The 17,273-nt window shown below is 39.8% G+C and overlaps 1 protein-coding gene across 1 annotated transcript in view; it reads left to right on the top strand.

Moving 5' to 3' along the window:
* Nucleotides 1–4,021: 4,021 nt before the first annotated feature.
* The window catches only part of LOC136758278 (uncharacterized), a 34,803-nt gene continuing 21,551 nt past the window's right edge, over nt 4,022–17,273 (top strand). The window contains exon 1 of the mRNA XM_066712529.1: nt 4,022–4,902. Coding sequence (XP_066568626.1) covers nt 4,399–4,902 — 504 coding nt within the window. The 5' untranslated portion in view covers nt 4,022–4,398. The remainder of the gene's footprint in view (nt 4,903–17,273) is intronic.

The raw sequence follows: 17,273 nt of genomic DNA on the forward strand, positions 1-17,273 counted from the left end.
AGCCTTGGCAGCTCCCAGTGAGAGTGGACTTGTTGTCCCAGGTGCAGGGCACGCTTTGGCATCCCAATCTGGGCCTCCTCCAACTCTGGGCCTGGCCCCTGAGTGGAAGCGTTTCATTGCCTGAGGGCTTCCAGACGCGGTAGTAGCCACTATTCAGTTGTTGAGAGCTCCCTCTACGAGATCGCACTATTCCTACCACTGGTGGATGTTTAGTATCTGGTGCCAAGACGACGGTCAAGTCCCAATTAATTGCCCCATTGGGGTCATATTAAAATTTTTACAAGGGCTGTTGCACCAGGGTAAGTCCCCGTCCACGCTCAAAGTGTATCTGTCATGTCCGGATTGATGGTGAGACCCCTGGGTCTCATTTCTTGGCTGTGCAGTTTCTAAAGGGAGCTCAATGGCCGCGGTCTCCTCGCACCCCTTCACTGCCTGGATGCACTTTTCCAAGCCACGTTTGAGTCACTGAACTCAGCTGAGCTGAAGCTGGTGTCACTTAAGACTGAGTTTTTGCTGGCAATCACCTCTGCAAAATGCATGAGCGAGTTGCACGCTTTCCATCCTCCTCCCTTCTCTTTGAAGCAGGAGAGTCGGCTTCACCTGCTCTGCCCTGTGCGGGCCCTCAGGTGCTATTTGGAATGCGCTAAGGACATTCAGCGCTCAGACCAATTATTTTGTGTCTTATGGAGTGTGGACACAGGGCCAGGCGCTTTCAAAGCAGCGCCTCTTGCATTGGATTGTAGACACCATTACCATGGCCTACAAGTACCCTGGTACCTGAACACCTGGTGGCCTACTCGACTTGAGGCGTTACCACATTATGGGCACTTTTTCAATTCGCCCCCTTGGCAGACATTTGTGCGGCTGCAGCTTGGGCCTCACCGCTTACATTTTCCTGGCTCAGGTTGGACAGGTTGTTCCCTTCCTTTGGGAACCCGGTGTTGGCTGCAGTCGAGCCCCAGTAGCCTATGGGCTCTGGCTCCTGATTTCCTCTCCCAGTCTGTCCCTGTTAAACGCATCCTGATGAAGCAATTGAAGCGTGTCTTCCCTTCCACTGGACTATGCCTTCCAGTCAAGCACCCACCTGAGCTGCTCCTGGATTTGCTGACAGGCCTATCGATGTGTTCCCAGGGTTTGTCATGCGGCCTACAGGTACGTTGCCTTATGAGGCTGCCCTGTATATAGTTCGTACATTATGCATTGTGTTGCGGTGGTGCATGCGTCTGGCCTGTACCCCGCTCTGTATATATATAATGTGTTAACAGGACTGTGGCTCCAATCTGAAAAGGTGTAGAATGGAGCTCACTGCCACTGTTCCCAGCTGATGGAGCTTGAATTTTGCTGCAAGGTCACACGGGAGTCCTAGCTCCTGGCAAAAGAGGATGAACCTGCTCTGACACCACGTTTTATAGAACAGGAAGTGGAAAGGGACCTGTCCTGAGTGATGAGCGCAGGGGCCAATGGCAGCTTTGATAGTGACATTTTTTATTGGGTTCCTTTGGAAGTGTGCAGAAACCCCTCCCCCTTGGGCAATGCTTTCCTTTTCAGATTAACCATGGTTGCAGTCACAACCTATATATTACACCATGCTCCCGAACACTAAACCTTAACAAAATGTGTCTTCATGTTTCCCCTATCTATCTTTACAGAAACATACAGACACATATGTTTTAGATTTCTAAATTATCTTCTTGGTGTTGCTTCAGCACCTCCTATATGGCACAAAGGAGTCCCAGCTCAACAGGGAAAACTGGTAGTTAACGAAGTACACGGCAGGAGGATATAATGAGGTGTGTAAAGGCAGTGTCCCAGGCCAGGCAGAGACAATAGATGTTCTTATGTTCTTATGTTCTTATGACATGGGAAAATGTGGAACAACCTAAGATAGGCTGGCAGGACCCATGGTTGGTGTAACAGAGCAGAATTAGCTTCCTCATCAGGTCAACATATGATGTTTGGAATCTGATTGATTGCTTGCTTCTGTGGACAGGTGTCTTTTATACAGGTAACGAGCTGAGATTAGGAGCACTCCCTTTAAGAGAGTGCTCCTAATCTCAGCTCGTTACCTGTATAAAAGATACCTGGGAGCCAGAAATCTTGCTGATTGATAGGGGATCAAATACTTATTTCCCTCATTAACATGCAAATCAATTTATAACTTTTTTGAAATGCGTTTTTCTGGATTTTATTGTTGTTATTCTGTCTCTCACTGTTAAAATACACCTACCATTAAAATTATAGACTGATCATTTCTTTGTCAGTAGGCAAACGTACAAAATCAGCAGGGGATCAAATACTTTTTTCCCTCACTGTATATATATATATATATATATATATATATATATACACAGGAGGAGAGTCAAAGATGGCTCTGATATATCATATCTAACTTGGTCTTGTACAAATATTTTTCTTTCACACAAGTATTATATTTAATGCCAATAATTCTCCTAAACTATCTACTCTTGGAGCAACCTTAATGTATTTATTATGTTAGAAATAAACTATCCTGAAACTACACCTCCATTGCCATGTTGAAGTTTTCCAATCTCAGACATGAAGCTGTTAGGCTCTGGTATACATGTGTATACATAAGTGAGTCAGACCTGAAGATAGCGCAGCAAGTGCAATGCTAAGTCAAATTTGTATTAGCAAGGATACATATAAATTTACATATTTAGTTATTGATAGTGATGCAATATAAATAAATCAGCTTTCCAAATATCACCATGTATTGTGCTATATGTACACTCAAATAAATAAATAAATAAATGTTACATTAGCTATTTTGCTGTTCTTCTTATTCTTAAGTTATTTAGCAGATGCATTTATTCATGTGACTTAAATTGTTTCAGAAACACTAACATACTACTGGTATTATACTACTGGTGTAAGTAGTGATCATCAAAAATAACTTTCTTATGAAAGCATGTGGTACACATCATACTTAAAAACAAAACATTAGCCCTTACAAAACATGCCCACTTGCTTTCCTTATATTTAAGAACAGTTCAAATGACATATCTCATGCAGATTACTTTCAGATCCTACAAACCCACATGGATGAATAAGTATTTTTATCTGAAAAGTCTTTAATCCCCCCCAGAGTGTTACAAAAAGGTTTTGGGAGAAATAAATTGTACCTTTAATAGAAAATGATCATACTTTTTTAAACATCATGTATGGGTTCTGGTTACAGTTCTGACTTGGATGTCCTGTGTGTTAACTGGAGCTCAAGGTTACTCAATTTTTAAATGTCCTGTTCCTTGGTTGAGATGTAAAACTGATGTCCTACTGTAAAGTACAATGCAAAATGTATTATTGATGCTAAATGTACTCCTAGTGCTTTTATGGAATGTACTTTAAGCAAGATATATAAGGTGTTTCCATAGATTCATTTTCTAGTATCAGATATTGAATGAAAGTAATGATATTCTATAGAGTATTTAGATACTCTACAGAACATTTTAACCAGGTATAAAGAAGCATATATGTATAAGTGTAAGTGCATACTAAGACATTGTATTTTGTTAGTTGCACTCAAGTTACAGTATTTGAATACATTATACAACCCAAAATATTATAAAATCCTCGGAGAGGCGTAGGCTACAGTATAGATGGTTATATATTGTACATTTCAAATGTCCAATTATAATCTGTGAGTCAGACACAATTGTTTGAACGGTGCAATGTGCTTTACGAAACATGTGACTACAAACAGTTAATTGTTCAGTACGGATATACAGTATACTTCACGTGGTTCACTGTTGTGTTAAACACGGGTTTACGTCCAAGTGTGTTTATTCAAGAACCACAAGAACACATTAAGTCAAATATGAAGAGACAAAGAGCCTAACCACTGTGAACGCCTCAGTAAGGACGTCCAAACTCCCGGAACTATTCAAATCTAGTGACTTCGATTTAGTAGTAGATATACAATAAACCTACAGAACTGAAACACAGGCGCTGCAGTCTTGTTCCGTCCGTACTGCATGCACAGTAGCAGAATGAATAAGCAAAACAAGCGATGATAATAAAACTGCTCATGGAATATGATTGCTAAGAATCTCTTCCTGGTTATGTTGCCTGCTGTTCACGAAGGAACTGAAGCCTAAAACACGTTTTTGTGTGTTTGTTTGTTTTTGGTGTGGTGTGTGTGGCTAACTACAGCACGTTAGTACAAAGCCTGACTTGTGCGTGCCTGCTGTATTCTGTGCATGTGGACGCTGCTGTATCATTTGTGTTTCACCTCATGCATCACAGCCTCTGATCTGTTTTTGTATTCCCTGAATGAAAACTGTGAAGTAACAACAGGACGCGACCAAACATGAGACCCGTCTCTTCTGGGATACCGATACTGAAGCCGTCTCCTTCAACAAGTATGTTTTTAACGGGTAAATGTTAGGGTATAGTCATATCGCGGATGGGACAAGAATGGAAAACACCGCCGATGGTTTCAATAGCAGCATGGAAGAAAAGTACAGAGCTCTGGCGTACGATACGACGCTGAGCACTTTACTGGCAGTGTTGGTGTATGTGCTGGTGAAAGTGAGTTTAGACCGGATAAGGCAGTGGCGAGCCCGAGTGTCGGTTCTGGTGGTCGGATCTGGTCCGGTTGGCCTTACCGCTGCCCTGGTGGCTGTCCGCTCTGGGAAGGTGCTGAAATTGACTGTGCTGGACGAGCGCTACAGGAGCGCGCTGCTCTGCCGACCGCAGCAAATTGCTCTGGACCCGCGGAGCGTCAGCTTTCTGTTCGCCTTGGGAGTGGATTTCGATAACATGGAAGGGTGCTGGCACAATGACCACTTTTTCACTAAAATCGGGGTATTCCAAGAACACCTTCTGAGCATACTGGAGCAAAAGAAACAAAAGGTTGATATAAAAATCCACCTCGGCACGAAGGTAAGTGATGACCCTTTTAATGCAGCACAATGCAGATCTGTGCTTGTATGTTATTCATACATACTGTATGGATATCGATTTTAAACATCAAGTTTGACACGTTTCCCCTATTGACGAGAATATATTCGTTGTGTGTTAAAAACATTATGTTCGGAATGCTGCCTTTGCGTTGCAGACGGGGGCTGTCGCCTGTCATATGACACATATGTAATGGTAATAATAAATTAATAATTTAATTTGTGCAGATTCTTATCACATGGTCCTTTCGAGAGCTTGTGTTATTCTTAAAAGTTTTATTTGATTTTAAAGGTGCAATGTGCCTTACCAAATATGTGTCCGCATGTAATTTGTTTTTTCACGGTCCTGGTGTTCTAATAACTTTTATGCTATTTGGCAGGAACAAGAACAAGCTACATGATGTGTCGGTTAATCTTTTCCTGATCAAACAGTTTAGCTATGTGTCAGCTTACAGCGCCATACTGACTCTATGTTCAATACAATTAAACAGATCAATGATTTTTAATACTATTTTAAATAATTATTTAAATGAAAATGATATATAATGAACATGCATTCAGTTAGAGTGCTGTAAAATAGAGACTGATTAGCTGTTATTACTGTCTTCAGGTGTCATTAGCAAAGACTGTATATACATTTTTATTTCTGAATAAACCCCCGCCCAACCCAATAAAAGTAAACAAGAAACTACATACAGAGCTTTGATGGGAATTAATCTTTACTAACCTGCTCACCAGCAAGTGATGGATCCATAGTCACTTTAGTCTAAATCCACAAAGCACTTTGTTTAATTGTGTGAACATAAATTGTTCCAGATCATACATATATAACGCATGCAAATTCACAATCTTATTGATACACATATCATACAATCAGCAGTATGGACAAAAACTGGGAAACTATCTTTGAAAACGTATTAATACATCCATTTACCACACAATATTTTGAAATTCATCCATAAATGGTACTATTTTTCCAAATATTAAGACCCAGGTGCAGTGGCTGAGCTTCTGTTACACACAGACACATGTAATTAAGTTTTTTTTTGTTTCAAAAGCACCATCCAGAATAATTCAGTTGAATGTAGGTAAAAGAAGGCTATATCAACACATGCCTTCACTGGACCAAGATACAACCAATGGCAACCTCTGGAGATATGATATAGATGTCAGGAGGAAAAGCAGAGTTGAGTCAACAAGTTTATGTTGAAATGCACAAACTGAACTTTGATAGTACAGGTATCTCTTTCAATATATACATCTTTTTTAAATCTATTGTGTTGCATCATGGGGATAATGTGACTGCTGCTGAACTTTGTAAAGTGCATCATGCTGTTACAAATCAACAGTCTTACAGCTGCAAATGCAGCCTCAAAATGGAATAAACTATTTAGTATGATTGGTCTGTATTAAAAGAGTTCACAGAAACAAAAATGTGGAAGAGGACATCATAGCAACTAACTGCTTTGCTCATATTAATTATACAATGATGTGCACATTGTTGTCAATGTAGATAATCTGATTCTAATGGTTTATTCCCACTTAATTTCTGCTAGTTGAACAGAACAGTTACAGCTCTATCATCATTTTTTGTTAAATAAAAGTGCTTATGTTTCTATTATGTTTGAACATACGCATCCATTTCATGCTTTATGGTTAAAGTTTAAAGTCAAATCTTAGGCAAAACAGAAATATACATATTACAAAAAAACATTATACTGATATCTATGATTCAATGTACAAACCATATATGTTTGATGTATCTTTGAGTGTGTACTGCACTATAAAATACACGGAAACAAATTAACCTGTGACATTAGTCAGGTTCCAAAAAAGGTTCACCATAGTTGTGTCAGTACATGCAAAAAAGACAGAGTTAGTTTGTTTTCATTTCTGTCAGATGAACAAAACAGGTTATATTGGAAAAATATGTGTGAATGGTAGATGGCCACTTTGAACACAGCACATATATACTGTGCTGTGACAGAGAGCAATCAATCAGAGCTCTGTAAAATTCAAATTTTTGTCTGTCTGTTGGTCTGTCTGTCCCCATATGAAAATGACTTATGGGTTTCTATTATATTTATTCCAAATACTTGTAGATATACTATACCTACTAAATGTTGTCTGTCCAAAACCAGGAAACCAATAATGTAAAAAAACTGAACATCCATAATCACCATAATTGCTTGCTCTGGGTACGACAATACTTCATATGCCTTTCTAAATTAAATATGTGTGTTGAAATATATAAAGGTGATGGTTGTTATATATTTATTCATTCTGCAGTGTGCAAGCTCTGTCTTCTCTTGGAATACATAGGAGTATCCATGACAATGACAATGAGGTGAAAGAGCTCCCTTTAGAAACTGCACAGCCAAAAAATGAAACCCAGGGGGCTCGGCATCAATCTGAACATGACATGCGGAGATAGCCGCCAGATACACTTTGAGCATGGACAGGGACTTGCCCTGATCCAACAGCTCTTGTAGAAATTGTAATATGACCGCAATGGGGCAATTAATTGGGTTTTGAGCACCATCTTGACTCCCTTGGAGAGGGAGCTCTCGCTGACTGAACAGTGGCTACTACCTCACCTGACAGACCACAGGCAATCAAACACTTCCACTTAGGGGCCAGGCCCAGAGCTGGGGGAGGCCCGGATTGGGGTGCCAAAGCGTGCCCTGCGACTTTCAAAGCCACAGCAATGAACCAGTCGCCGGGCTTGATGGTCTGGGACGTGTTGCGCAGGTTGAGCGTGCTGAAGCGCCACACCCTGAGGCGGTGGTTCAGGCATCTCCAATCAAAGATGGGGTGGAAACCATTATTTTCCTTGGGTACTAGGAAATGTGGGGATTAGAATCCCCCATGCTGCCCCAGTGGGGGTGCTTCACAAATTGCTCGCATCTCCAGGAGAGCGGCGATTGCGATGCAAAGTGCCATACACTGCAACGGGTCCCTCACTCGCGTTCACACCACGCCTCAGAAGGGGGGTGGACAGGCCAAGTCACGTGACACCATGAACTGTAGGGTTAAGGAGACCAGCGCGGTGATGGTGCTTCAGCTGCACCCTGGGTTCTGGCATAGGCCTTCCCCACCCGAAACCTGGGCAGGGGCCAGTGGTCAGTGGGCAGTGGTCCCAGGTGGCTCTTAGGTTGTCCAGGAGGTCCGGCAGCAGCGGAAGGGCCTTTGTGGGCTGCTGCAGCTGGTGCTTCCTCTCGAACCTGGAGTGTCGGGGGTGGGGTCAGAGGGCCAGGGGATCTGCAAGCAGTCCACGGCCCTCTGGATCACTGCCCAAAACTAACGATCCTGACTTACAGGAGCAGGGGGAGTGTTGCTGCTCATTGGAGTGGGGGGGGGGGCAAGGTTGGTTACCTCTCCAAGAGCTCCTCCTCTGACTTCAAGCTCACATGCAGGCTGAGCAATAGGCAGTCCTCCTCCCAAATGACCTGTCTGCTGCTCTTGTCCATAGACAGGGCAGAGAGGCTCCCCTCATGGGCTGGCGGTGGAGACTCGAGATAGGGTCTGGGCTGCTGTTTGCAGACAGGAGGGCACAGATGTGGCAGATGTGTCATCTCGCTCTCTGTCCGTGGAGCCTGACCCCAGTCCCTGACTGCACTGCGGGGAGGGGGCTAGCAATGGCTCAGAAGAGGAGGGGATGGCCCGTGGGCTTCGCGCCACCACTCTTCCCTGTTGCTCATGTGCTTGCGCGGGGGTGCGTGCACGGCTGTAGCAGCGTGCACCACGGGCACGTCAGGCGGGGGGCGCAGCTGCCGTGGGGGCAGCAGCAGACGCAGGCAGAGAAGGCTGTCTCCAAAGCTGCGTGTCTGGAGGAGGAGACGGAGGGGCTCGGGGAGAGGCAGAGGTCCAGAGCCACCGAACCACTACCGTCAGACGCCGGAGTGGAAGATTCCTGGGTGCAGTGCGAGGCTGCGGCTCCAGGCGCACCGTAGCGGACCCGGTCATCGCAGGTCAATTCGTGTACCACTGTCGGTGCCCAGACAGGCGGGGCAGAGGACCTCACCACTCCAGACTGGAAAGGTGTGTTGGCCGCCAGCAGCACAATGGTGGGGGTGAGAAGAGCTCATCGCCAAGCGCTCACGCGTGTGACCAAGGAAATGTGCAGTGGGGGTGGCGGTCAGTGTTTGCACCAGAGGGCACACAACAACTGAAACGCCACCGCGACAAGTGGAGCGCCTAGCGGGCTCGCTACTGTAAGTACGTCTCCACCCAGCAACGTTTATGTACACGGGGACACTGCAACACCAACCAGACACAACCTTGCTGTTGCCGGACAGAACACTGTGTATGCCGAGCACCAGGTGCTGGATACAAGTGCTGCGTAGGCCCGTAGGCTTAACCACACCGTGTGTGCTGGGGTTTCTGGGAAAACTGGGTCTGAGGGTAGCAGACCACCAGCCGTAGCAGGAACTAAAACTGAGGCCTACACGCACAGACGGGGAGGCTAAGCAGAGCTCGTTCTCAGCGAACTGAGAGAGCGAGATCTCCTACAGCTGCAGCTGCAGGCTGTAGTGCGGGTGCAAGATGGTGTAGGAGCACCTCTCGCAGGTGAGATCTCTTACGACAGACCGAGGCTAAGGCCGGGCAGCCAGGCCTCGGATTTTACTGCCGCTGCTAGTGCTCCTGCTGTGGAGGAAAAGCCCTGTGGACATAAACCAACACAGCAAGCAATCGGATAATATATTATTTTCAAAATGCTTTATTAGTGAACCGAAACTGAAACCGAAAGTGTAGCCGGAGCTCCAGTGCCTGGATGGACAGGATTGGAATTAGCTATAAATATAACTAATAAGACACACAATAGAGACAGAGATGTAACGAAACGGTGGTGAACAACACTATTAGTGAAGCCAGCCAGCCAAAATACGCAGTTTTTAATGTCTAATGCAACACACAGACACAGAAAGCTCATGTTATCGGGTCCAGGCGAAATGGCAAAAGACGAACCTGTGGCAGCTTTGATAGAGTGAAGTTTTTGATCGGGTTCCTATGGAATTGTGCAGTGCTTCCGACTTGAAAGATAACACGTGAGTCAATAAACGTGTTTTTACAAAAATGCTAAATTATATATACAGTGAGGGAAAAAAGTATTTGATCCCCTGCTGATTTTGTACGTTTGCCCACTGACAAAGAAATGATCAGTCTATAATTTTAATGGTAGGTGTATTTTAACACTGAGAGACAGAATAACAACAAAAAAATTCAAGAAAAACGCATTTAAAAAAAGTTATACATTGATTTGCATGTTAATGAGGGAAATAAGTATTTGATCCCCTATCAATCAGCATAATCAGCCCAGAACTACACGGGAGGATCTTGTTAATGATCTCAAGGCAGCTGGGACCATAGTCACCAAGAAAACTATTGGTAACACACTACGCCGTGAAGGACTGAAATCCTGCAGCGCCCGCAAGGTCCCTCTGCTCAAGAAAGCACATGTACAGGCCCGTCTGAAGTTTGCCAACATCTGAATGATTCAGAGGAGAAATAGGTGAAAGTGTTGTGGTCAGATGAGACCAAAATCGAGCTCTTTGGCATCAACTCAACTCGCCATGTTTGGAGGAGGAGGAATGACCCCAAGAACACCATCCCCACCGTCAAACATGGAGGTGGAAACATTATGCTTTGGGGGTGTTTTTCTGCTAAGGGGACAGGACAACTGCACCGCATCAAAGGGACGATGGACGGGGCCATGTACCGTCAAATCTTGGGTGAGAACCTCCTTCTCTCAGCCAGAGCATTGAAAATTGGTCGTGGATGGTATTCCAGCATGACAATAACCCAAAACACACAGCCAAGGCAACAAAGGAGTGGCTCAAGAAGAAGCACATTAAGGTCCTGGAGTGGCCTAGCCAGTCTCCAGACCTTAATCCCATAGAAAATCTGTGGAGGGAGCTGAAGGTTCGAGTTGCCAAACGTCAGCCTCGAAACCTTAATGACTTGGAGAGGATCTGCAAAGAGGAGTGGGACAAAATCCCTCCTGAGATGTGTGCAAACCTGGTGGCCAACTACAAGAAACGTCTGACCTCTGTGATTGCCAACAAGGGTTTAGCCACCAAGTACTAAGTCGAAGTGGTCAAATACTTATTTCCCTCATTAACATGCAAATCAATGTATAACTTTTTTGAAATTAATTTTCCTGGATTTTGTTGTTGTTATTCTGTCTCTCACTGTTAAAATACACCTACCATTAAAATTATAGACTGATCATTTCTTTGTCAGTGGGCAAACGTACAAAATCAGCAGGGGATCAAATACTTTTTTCCCCCACTGTACATTAAAGCATATTCAATTGATTTATTTTTAAACCCTGTAACTGAAGTCTTCTCTGAAACCAGCTGTAGTATCAATAGGAGCAGCACCAGTGAAGTTCAATTTACTTAATAGTAAAGAGTAGTTATAGTTTGTACAATGCATTATGCAAACAATTTTTAAGGACATATTTTTCATGATCAGAAACAGAGACAAGTTTAATCATGCCAGAAGATCAACTGGAAAGAGATTAATATATAAGAAAAGGTCCCACTCCAGCAGTGTTAGATGCCTACCCTTAGCAAACCCCAAGCAAAGATGTTTTAACAGTTTCTGTGTATCAGAAATACCAGTGCTTAGAATACAACAGAAACAGTGGAGCAATACTATTGAATATGTGTGTAGAGCAGTACATTAAAGTACAGTTACATTTAAAAAGTCATAGGATACCCTATAGATATAGTTAAAAGCATTAAATACCAGCCATTTGTAACAATCATAATTTGTTTTCTGACTGTGCCCCCCCAAAACATTTAGCTGCATAACGCCGCTGGGTGAATTAATATTTTAACTGTTACATTAATGTTGTCATTATCAACACAAATAGTCAAAGCTGTTGGCGTGACAAAAAAACAAAAAACAAGTCTAACAACAGATAGCGTGGAGGATCTCCTTCAAGGGCTTTGTTCTTTTTTTTACAAACTGTACAAACTCTACCGTTGCCATCTACTGCACTTTTTGTGAAAGCGATCATTCATACTTTTCCTGCTGTTGCACCTGGTTTGTTGTGAGTTTGAGGGAATTCATTTATTAGTCTTTATTTTGTCAAAATCAGTAGGATTGTTCTGCTAATGTATGTAGTAGCCTATATTAAAATCTACCTTTGGGTCTGTTTTAATGTAATTTGAAGTTACAATGAAATGTGATATTTAAATGAGATTTGTGACTGTTGAAGTAGAAGAGTGTGAAGTAGACTGACAGTAAGGTGTCTGAAATATATTTTAATTCTGCACAACACTCTGAATCTATTCATGGACTGTATTGAGGCTTTAAAAGGCAAGTGTTTTAACATTCAATCCATGTCCATGAGTTCATGAAGAGAGTTCATATTAAATTGAAGAGAGATATGATGGACAGGTTCTTTGGATACACAGCTGTAGATTCAAGCAGTTTACTCAAGACATTGCTGGAAATGGGCAACCTACAAGGTTTTGAGTGTTAAAATGTGTTAATACAATAGAATTGTACAAAAAAATCTGATACTTTCATTATCCACTTCTAGAAATGCAAGAAGACATAAAGCATTAATTTTAGAAACTGTCATATTTATCATTTAGGATTAATGTTGATCAGTAGGCCATTTTTATTTGTATGTTTTTCTTGCACATTATGTAAATCAAGGAACCCTCACTCTTGACTAAATTAATTTTGATTGACCTGTCTTTTTGGCTGCTATTTCCACACCAGTAGATTGCTTCTCACAGGTGGGTGGGCTTTCACCTGTCATGCTCCTTGCATGCTTGTTCAATTGTAACACATTTTGCAATAATGAATTACTGCTGTATATTTTGACAAATAACGTGAGATATGAATGTATTTATTAACAATATATCCTTAAAAATAATATCTTACTATAGTTGTTTACTAAGCCACAGGTTTGGAAGAATAATTCAACTTTATGAAAGTCATCTGTGTTTCTTATTTAATATCTAAAGTTGATTTTTGAAATACACATTTTGCATTTCTTTGGCTTCGGAGACAAAAAAAACAACAACCATGTAAGCTTGTAAGAAAAATATGTTTCCCTTCCTTTAATATAGTAATTTTCCAATCGTAAAAAAGCTACAATTATGATCACATTTAAGGGCCTGTGATCATTTAAAGTGTGAAACAGAAGCTCTTAGTACTGTGACCTGCTGTCAGATGTGGATCATTTCTTTCTTTCTACAGTAGGTGTAAATGTTATTCATCGTGCAAGAAAATGTGTTTATAATATGTTTATTTAACATATATAACGTATATAACTGTATACATCAATACATATCTTAATCTTCCTGTAAGATCAATATTTCATATATGATTTGTTTATACATATATAAAACTATGAAGGCTATGTAGTCCATGTGTACTCTGTAATCCCTGACCTTAAACTTCCATTACATTTAAGGCATGTTTATAAAAAAGGGGAAAAGAAGAAGATGGTGTTGAATTAATTTGTCAAACTGCAAACTATTTTGAAAGAGGTTAAAATGGTTTAGATATCCACTGTCTAGCAATTTGAAAATAAAAACGGAGGCATTTGGTCACATCAATCAGACTTTGAAATAAATCACTTTGCGTCTAACTTCTTATCTTGCTTCTTTTGAAAAGCGTAATCTGCATGTTTTACAGGCCAAACATAAATGCTGAGTGACAGACTTGTTTGTTAGAAATTACTATGTCATCAGGTGTTGCTGTAGTGTTATCCTAGCTTTTTTTCTCTCTTGAGATGAGTATTGCAAATACTAATTAGAGAAAAATACACCTTGTAATGGTGAAGAAATTATAGGTTTAGTGAGCATGGCTTTGGCTCGCGAAGAAAGCAAATAGCAGTGGTAACCAAGGCAATATGAACAGGACTGGGTGAGCAGATGGCATGTAAAGAAGACCACATTAACCTTTATGAATGTTTATACGTCTGAGATAAATTGAAACATTTCCTGTTAGTGGGCTTATTGGAAACTGGCTCTTGTCCATATGCTGACATTTGAATGACCTTCACTGCGTCACCAGCTCCTCTGAAACACATATTTTACTTTTAGCCCTCTGGAAATGCTATTAACTTTGTGTTGTATATTGAATGACTAAGCTCACCAAAGTTATCTTTCATTAATATTAATGGAATACAAGTAATTTTAAAGTAGTAAGTCAGTAAATAAAGCAATGGCAGTAAATCATATGTAACAACAAATCAAAATTCATTAGATGTGAATAAAATGCAGACAAGCCACTCAATACTTTGCCTTATTTAATCTATGCATTAAGCTGAAACACTTAAACATGAAATAGGATTTTCTCCTCTGTATAGTAGCTTATTTGATTTACAGGAATTAAATAATATTGTTAACAGCAGAACAGAAATCCTAACAAAGTCTGACCTTGTGAATAATAATCATATAAAGGTTTAGGCTGTATTCATATGGAAGAATTTGTTTTACTGAGTTTCACAAGCAGTACCAAAAACTGTTTAAATCTACAATTCAGGGTCTTTCATCTGTTTTGCAGATAAACTGTTCAGTTTCTGGACAGTCGCTGTGACTTTACCGAAACTCAGAAATTAGTAAAATATGACATTGATTGCATAACTTGTCCACATTAGTTAAAAAAAAGTGCTTAACCTTCTACCCTCTACCCTTGCACTCATAGCTATGTTTTTGTTATTTACTTCCAGCTGAACTGTGATTACAGTTTAGGTTTCTGGTACTGTATATTACTTTTTCTGAAGCTCATACATTAAAATTTGATACACATTTGTTACAGAATGGGCAAAGAACACAATAGATAGTACAGAGCATATATATTTATGAATTATGAATGGCGATGTTAACTCTGAAAATACAATGGTGACTATAGTACCATACAAAGATCAGACCAATCTATACTCCTAAAACAAGCTGACATTATGGTTATGAGTATGTTTTATTTTATTATATTAACATATTTTTTATTTATTTATACCCCTGTATCTACTGTAAACTGAACTGTACTTAACTCTCAGGATGTGCTGCTGCATGATGGTCTGATACTGGCATTACATGGGGGCAGGGAACAATAAATGTCATCACTATCTTTAAGCTAATTATTATGTGAATGACTACAAATCAGGACATGTTTTCATTTCTTCTCTTTCGTAATTCCTAAATAATGTATTATTTCCATACAGAAAGTAAAAATCTGTAAAGATATTATAACCCCATTTACTATTTAGTATGTGTAGTGCATTTTATGGTAGTGTTTAAATGTTTATACTTAATTCTACAGTTGAGTTTGAATTACACACCACATACAGTGTATACAATATACAGTACAGCTGGAAGTAAATAACAGACATTGCTATGAGTGCAAGGGTTTAGAGTTATGCACTTATTATTATTTTTTAAATATGGACAAGTATTGCATTCAATGTCACTGGGGTATTTTACTAATTACCATGGTTATAATTGCATTTCCTTAAATGTAATCTCAATGTTCCTTCTCCAACAGTTTCAACATAGACCTGCATTATAGCCAGATTTATACAAAGTAAAAGCATATACACACACTATTGGGAGTGTATTAGTTATTCTTCACATAAAAAAAATAAAGTTGTGGTATTTTGCATATCAAGGGATTGGAGATATTATAATGTTAAACACATTTAGGAATGCATAAATTGTATAGCTTCCTTAGATTTTTATAACTCCATAGTAACACTTAACCTTGAACTAGTTTCTAGACATTTTTCATAAAGCAAATTCCAAAATGGAATAAATCAATATAGCTCTTTGTATCCTATAGTCAGATTAAATGAAGGTTTACTTTAACTCGTTGGTTTAAAGAGATAAGTGGGCAGTTTTTCTAAAGAGGGGATCTATAGGGTTCAGCTAAAGAGATAATGGTTTAAAGAATAAATGTCAATGAATATTGGTGTTGCTTAAGAAAGGGCTAATGAAATGATAAAGATAATGTTTGTAACATTTAGGACTGACTCCATTCACAAAATAAATAAATGTAAACTTTATATTGTTTTCACTCTGTAAATGTGCAACATCTTCATTCATAATTCAATGTTATGCTGTGTTCTGTATTATCTATATTATTATTCATTATTATCTATTGTATTCTTTGCACATTCTTTAACAAAATACTGCAGAAAAAGCAATACACTCCCAATACAGTGTGTATATGCTTTTGCTTCTTTATAAATCTGACTACAGTGTGCATATCTTGAAACTGTAGGAGAAGGAATCATTTTGATGCCCTTGATACTCTTTCTTATTGAGATGACATTTAAGGAAATGCAATGATAACCATGGTACAGTACAAAGGGCTGAGGATTATAATGCTCACTGAATGTTGATAGCATCGCCTTGATCCAAAACCACCCAAACACATTTTTATGTATTTTATTTAAGTCTTGTGTAGTTTCTGCTGTTTTCAGTTTGCTTCCATTTGTCCGAATATAAATAATACAAATCTTTGAGAAACTGAAGATTCGATAAATATTTTTATTTTCTATTTATATTGTATTGAACGTTTTCTATCCAGATTATAACCCCTGAAGATGTAACATCTAATTTTCTGAGAGGGGGAAGCAGCAGGCAACATAAAAACATCCACAACAAATCAGACATCTCAAGTACATAAACATTATCATTATCAGAGCAAACATGCTGTAAAAAAGTGACCAGTTCTTTTTTAAAGAAGTAACATATCTGATAGCTTTCAAGTAACTTTGGCAAACCATTCCAGTCATGTAGTGCTTTATAACAAATGTCATTTTTACCATGTTCTTCTGTAGCTATGGAACCGAGGACCAAAGTGAGTATCCATAGTTGAATGGATAACAATAAACTAAAAACACCTTAATTATGAGTATATAGATAGAAACATTTAAAAAAACAGATGTAACCAATGTTTTTGAGATTTAACTCTGCATATTATCACAAAGGTGAGTTCTTAAAAGATCTCAAAACCTTGTCCATCAAATACCAGTTAGCAGTAGAAGACCAGTTTATAGCATTACTAGCACACACAAAGGCAGAATTTTATCCTCCCTGTTGACACAAAGGACCCACTCCATTTGTCTAGCTATAGGGTTATGAATTTACTTTTGTGATCTATTTACAATGTGCAACAGCCCATATTCCCAAAACTCCTCAAAATACATCACTCTCATCATGTTTCATAAAAGAAACAAACTAAATAAAAATATATATACATTATTGGGCATGGTGAAAGCATTTGATGAAAAAAATATAGTTTTTAAATACGAAACCACAAAATATTAAGCAATGGTATGGTTTCACAAATAATAAAAACATACAGTACAAATTCCAAAGT

Source organism: Amia ocellicauda, chromosome 9 (assembly GCF_036373705.1).
Source record: "Amia ocellicauda isolate fAmiCal2 chromosome 9, fAmiCal2.hap1, whole genome shotgun sequence".
Lineage (NCBI taxonomy): Eukaryota > Metazoa > Chordata > Actinopteri > Amiiformes > Amiidae > Amia > Amia ocellicauda.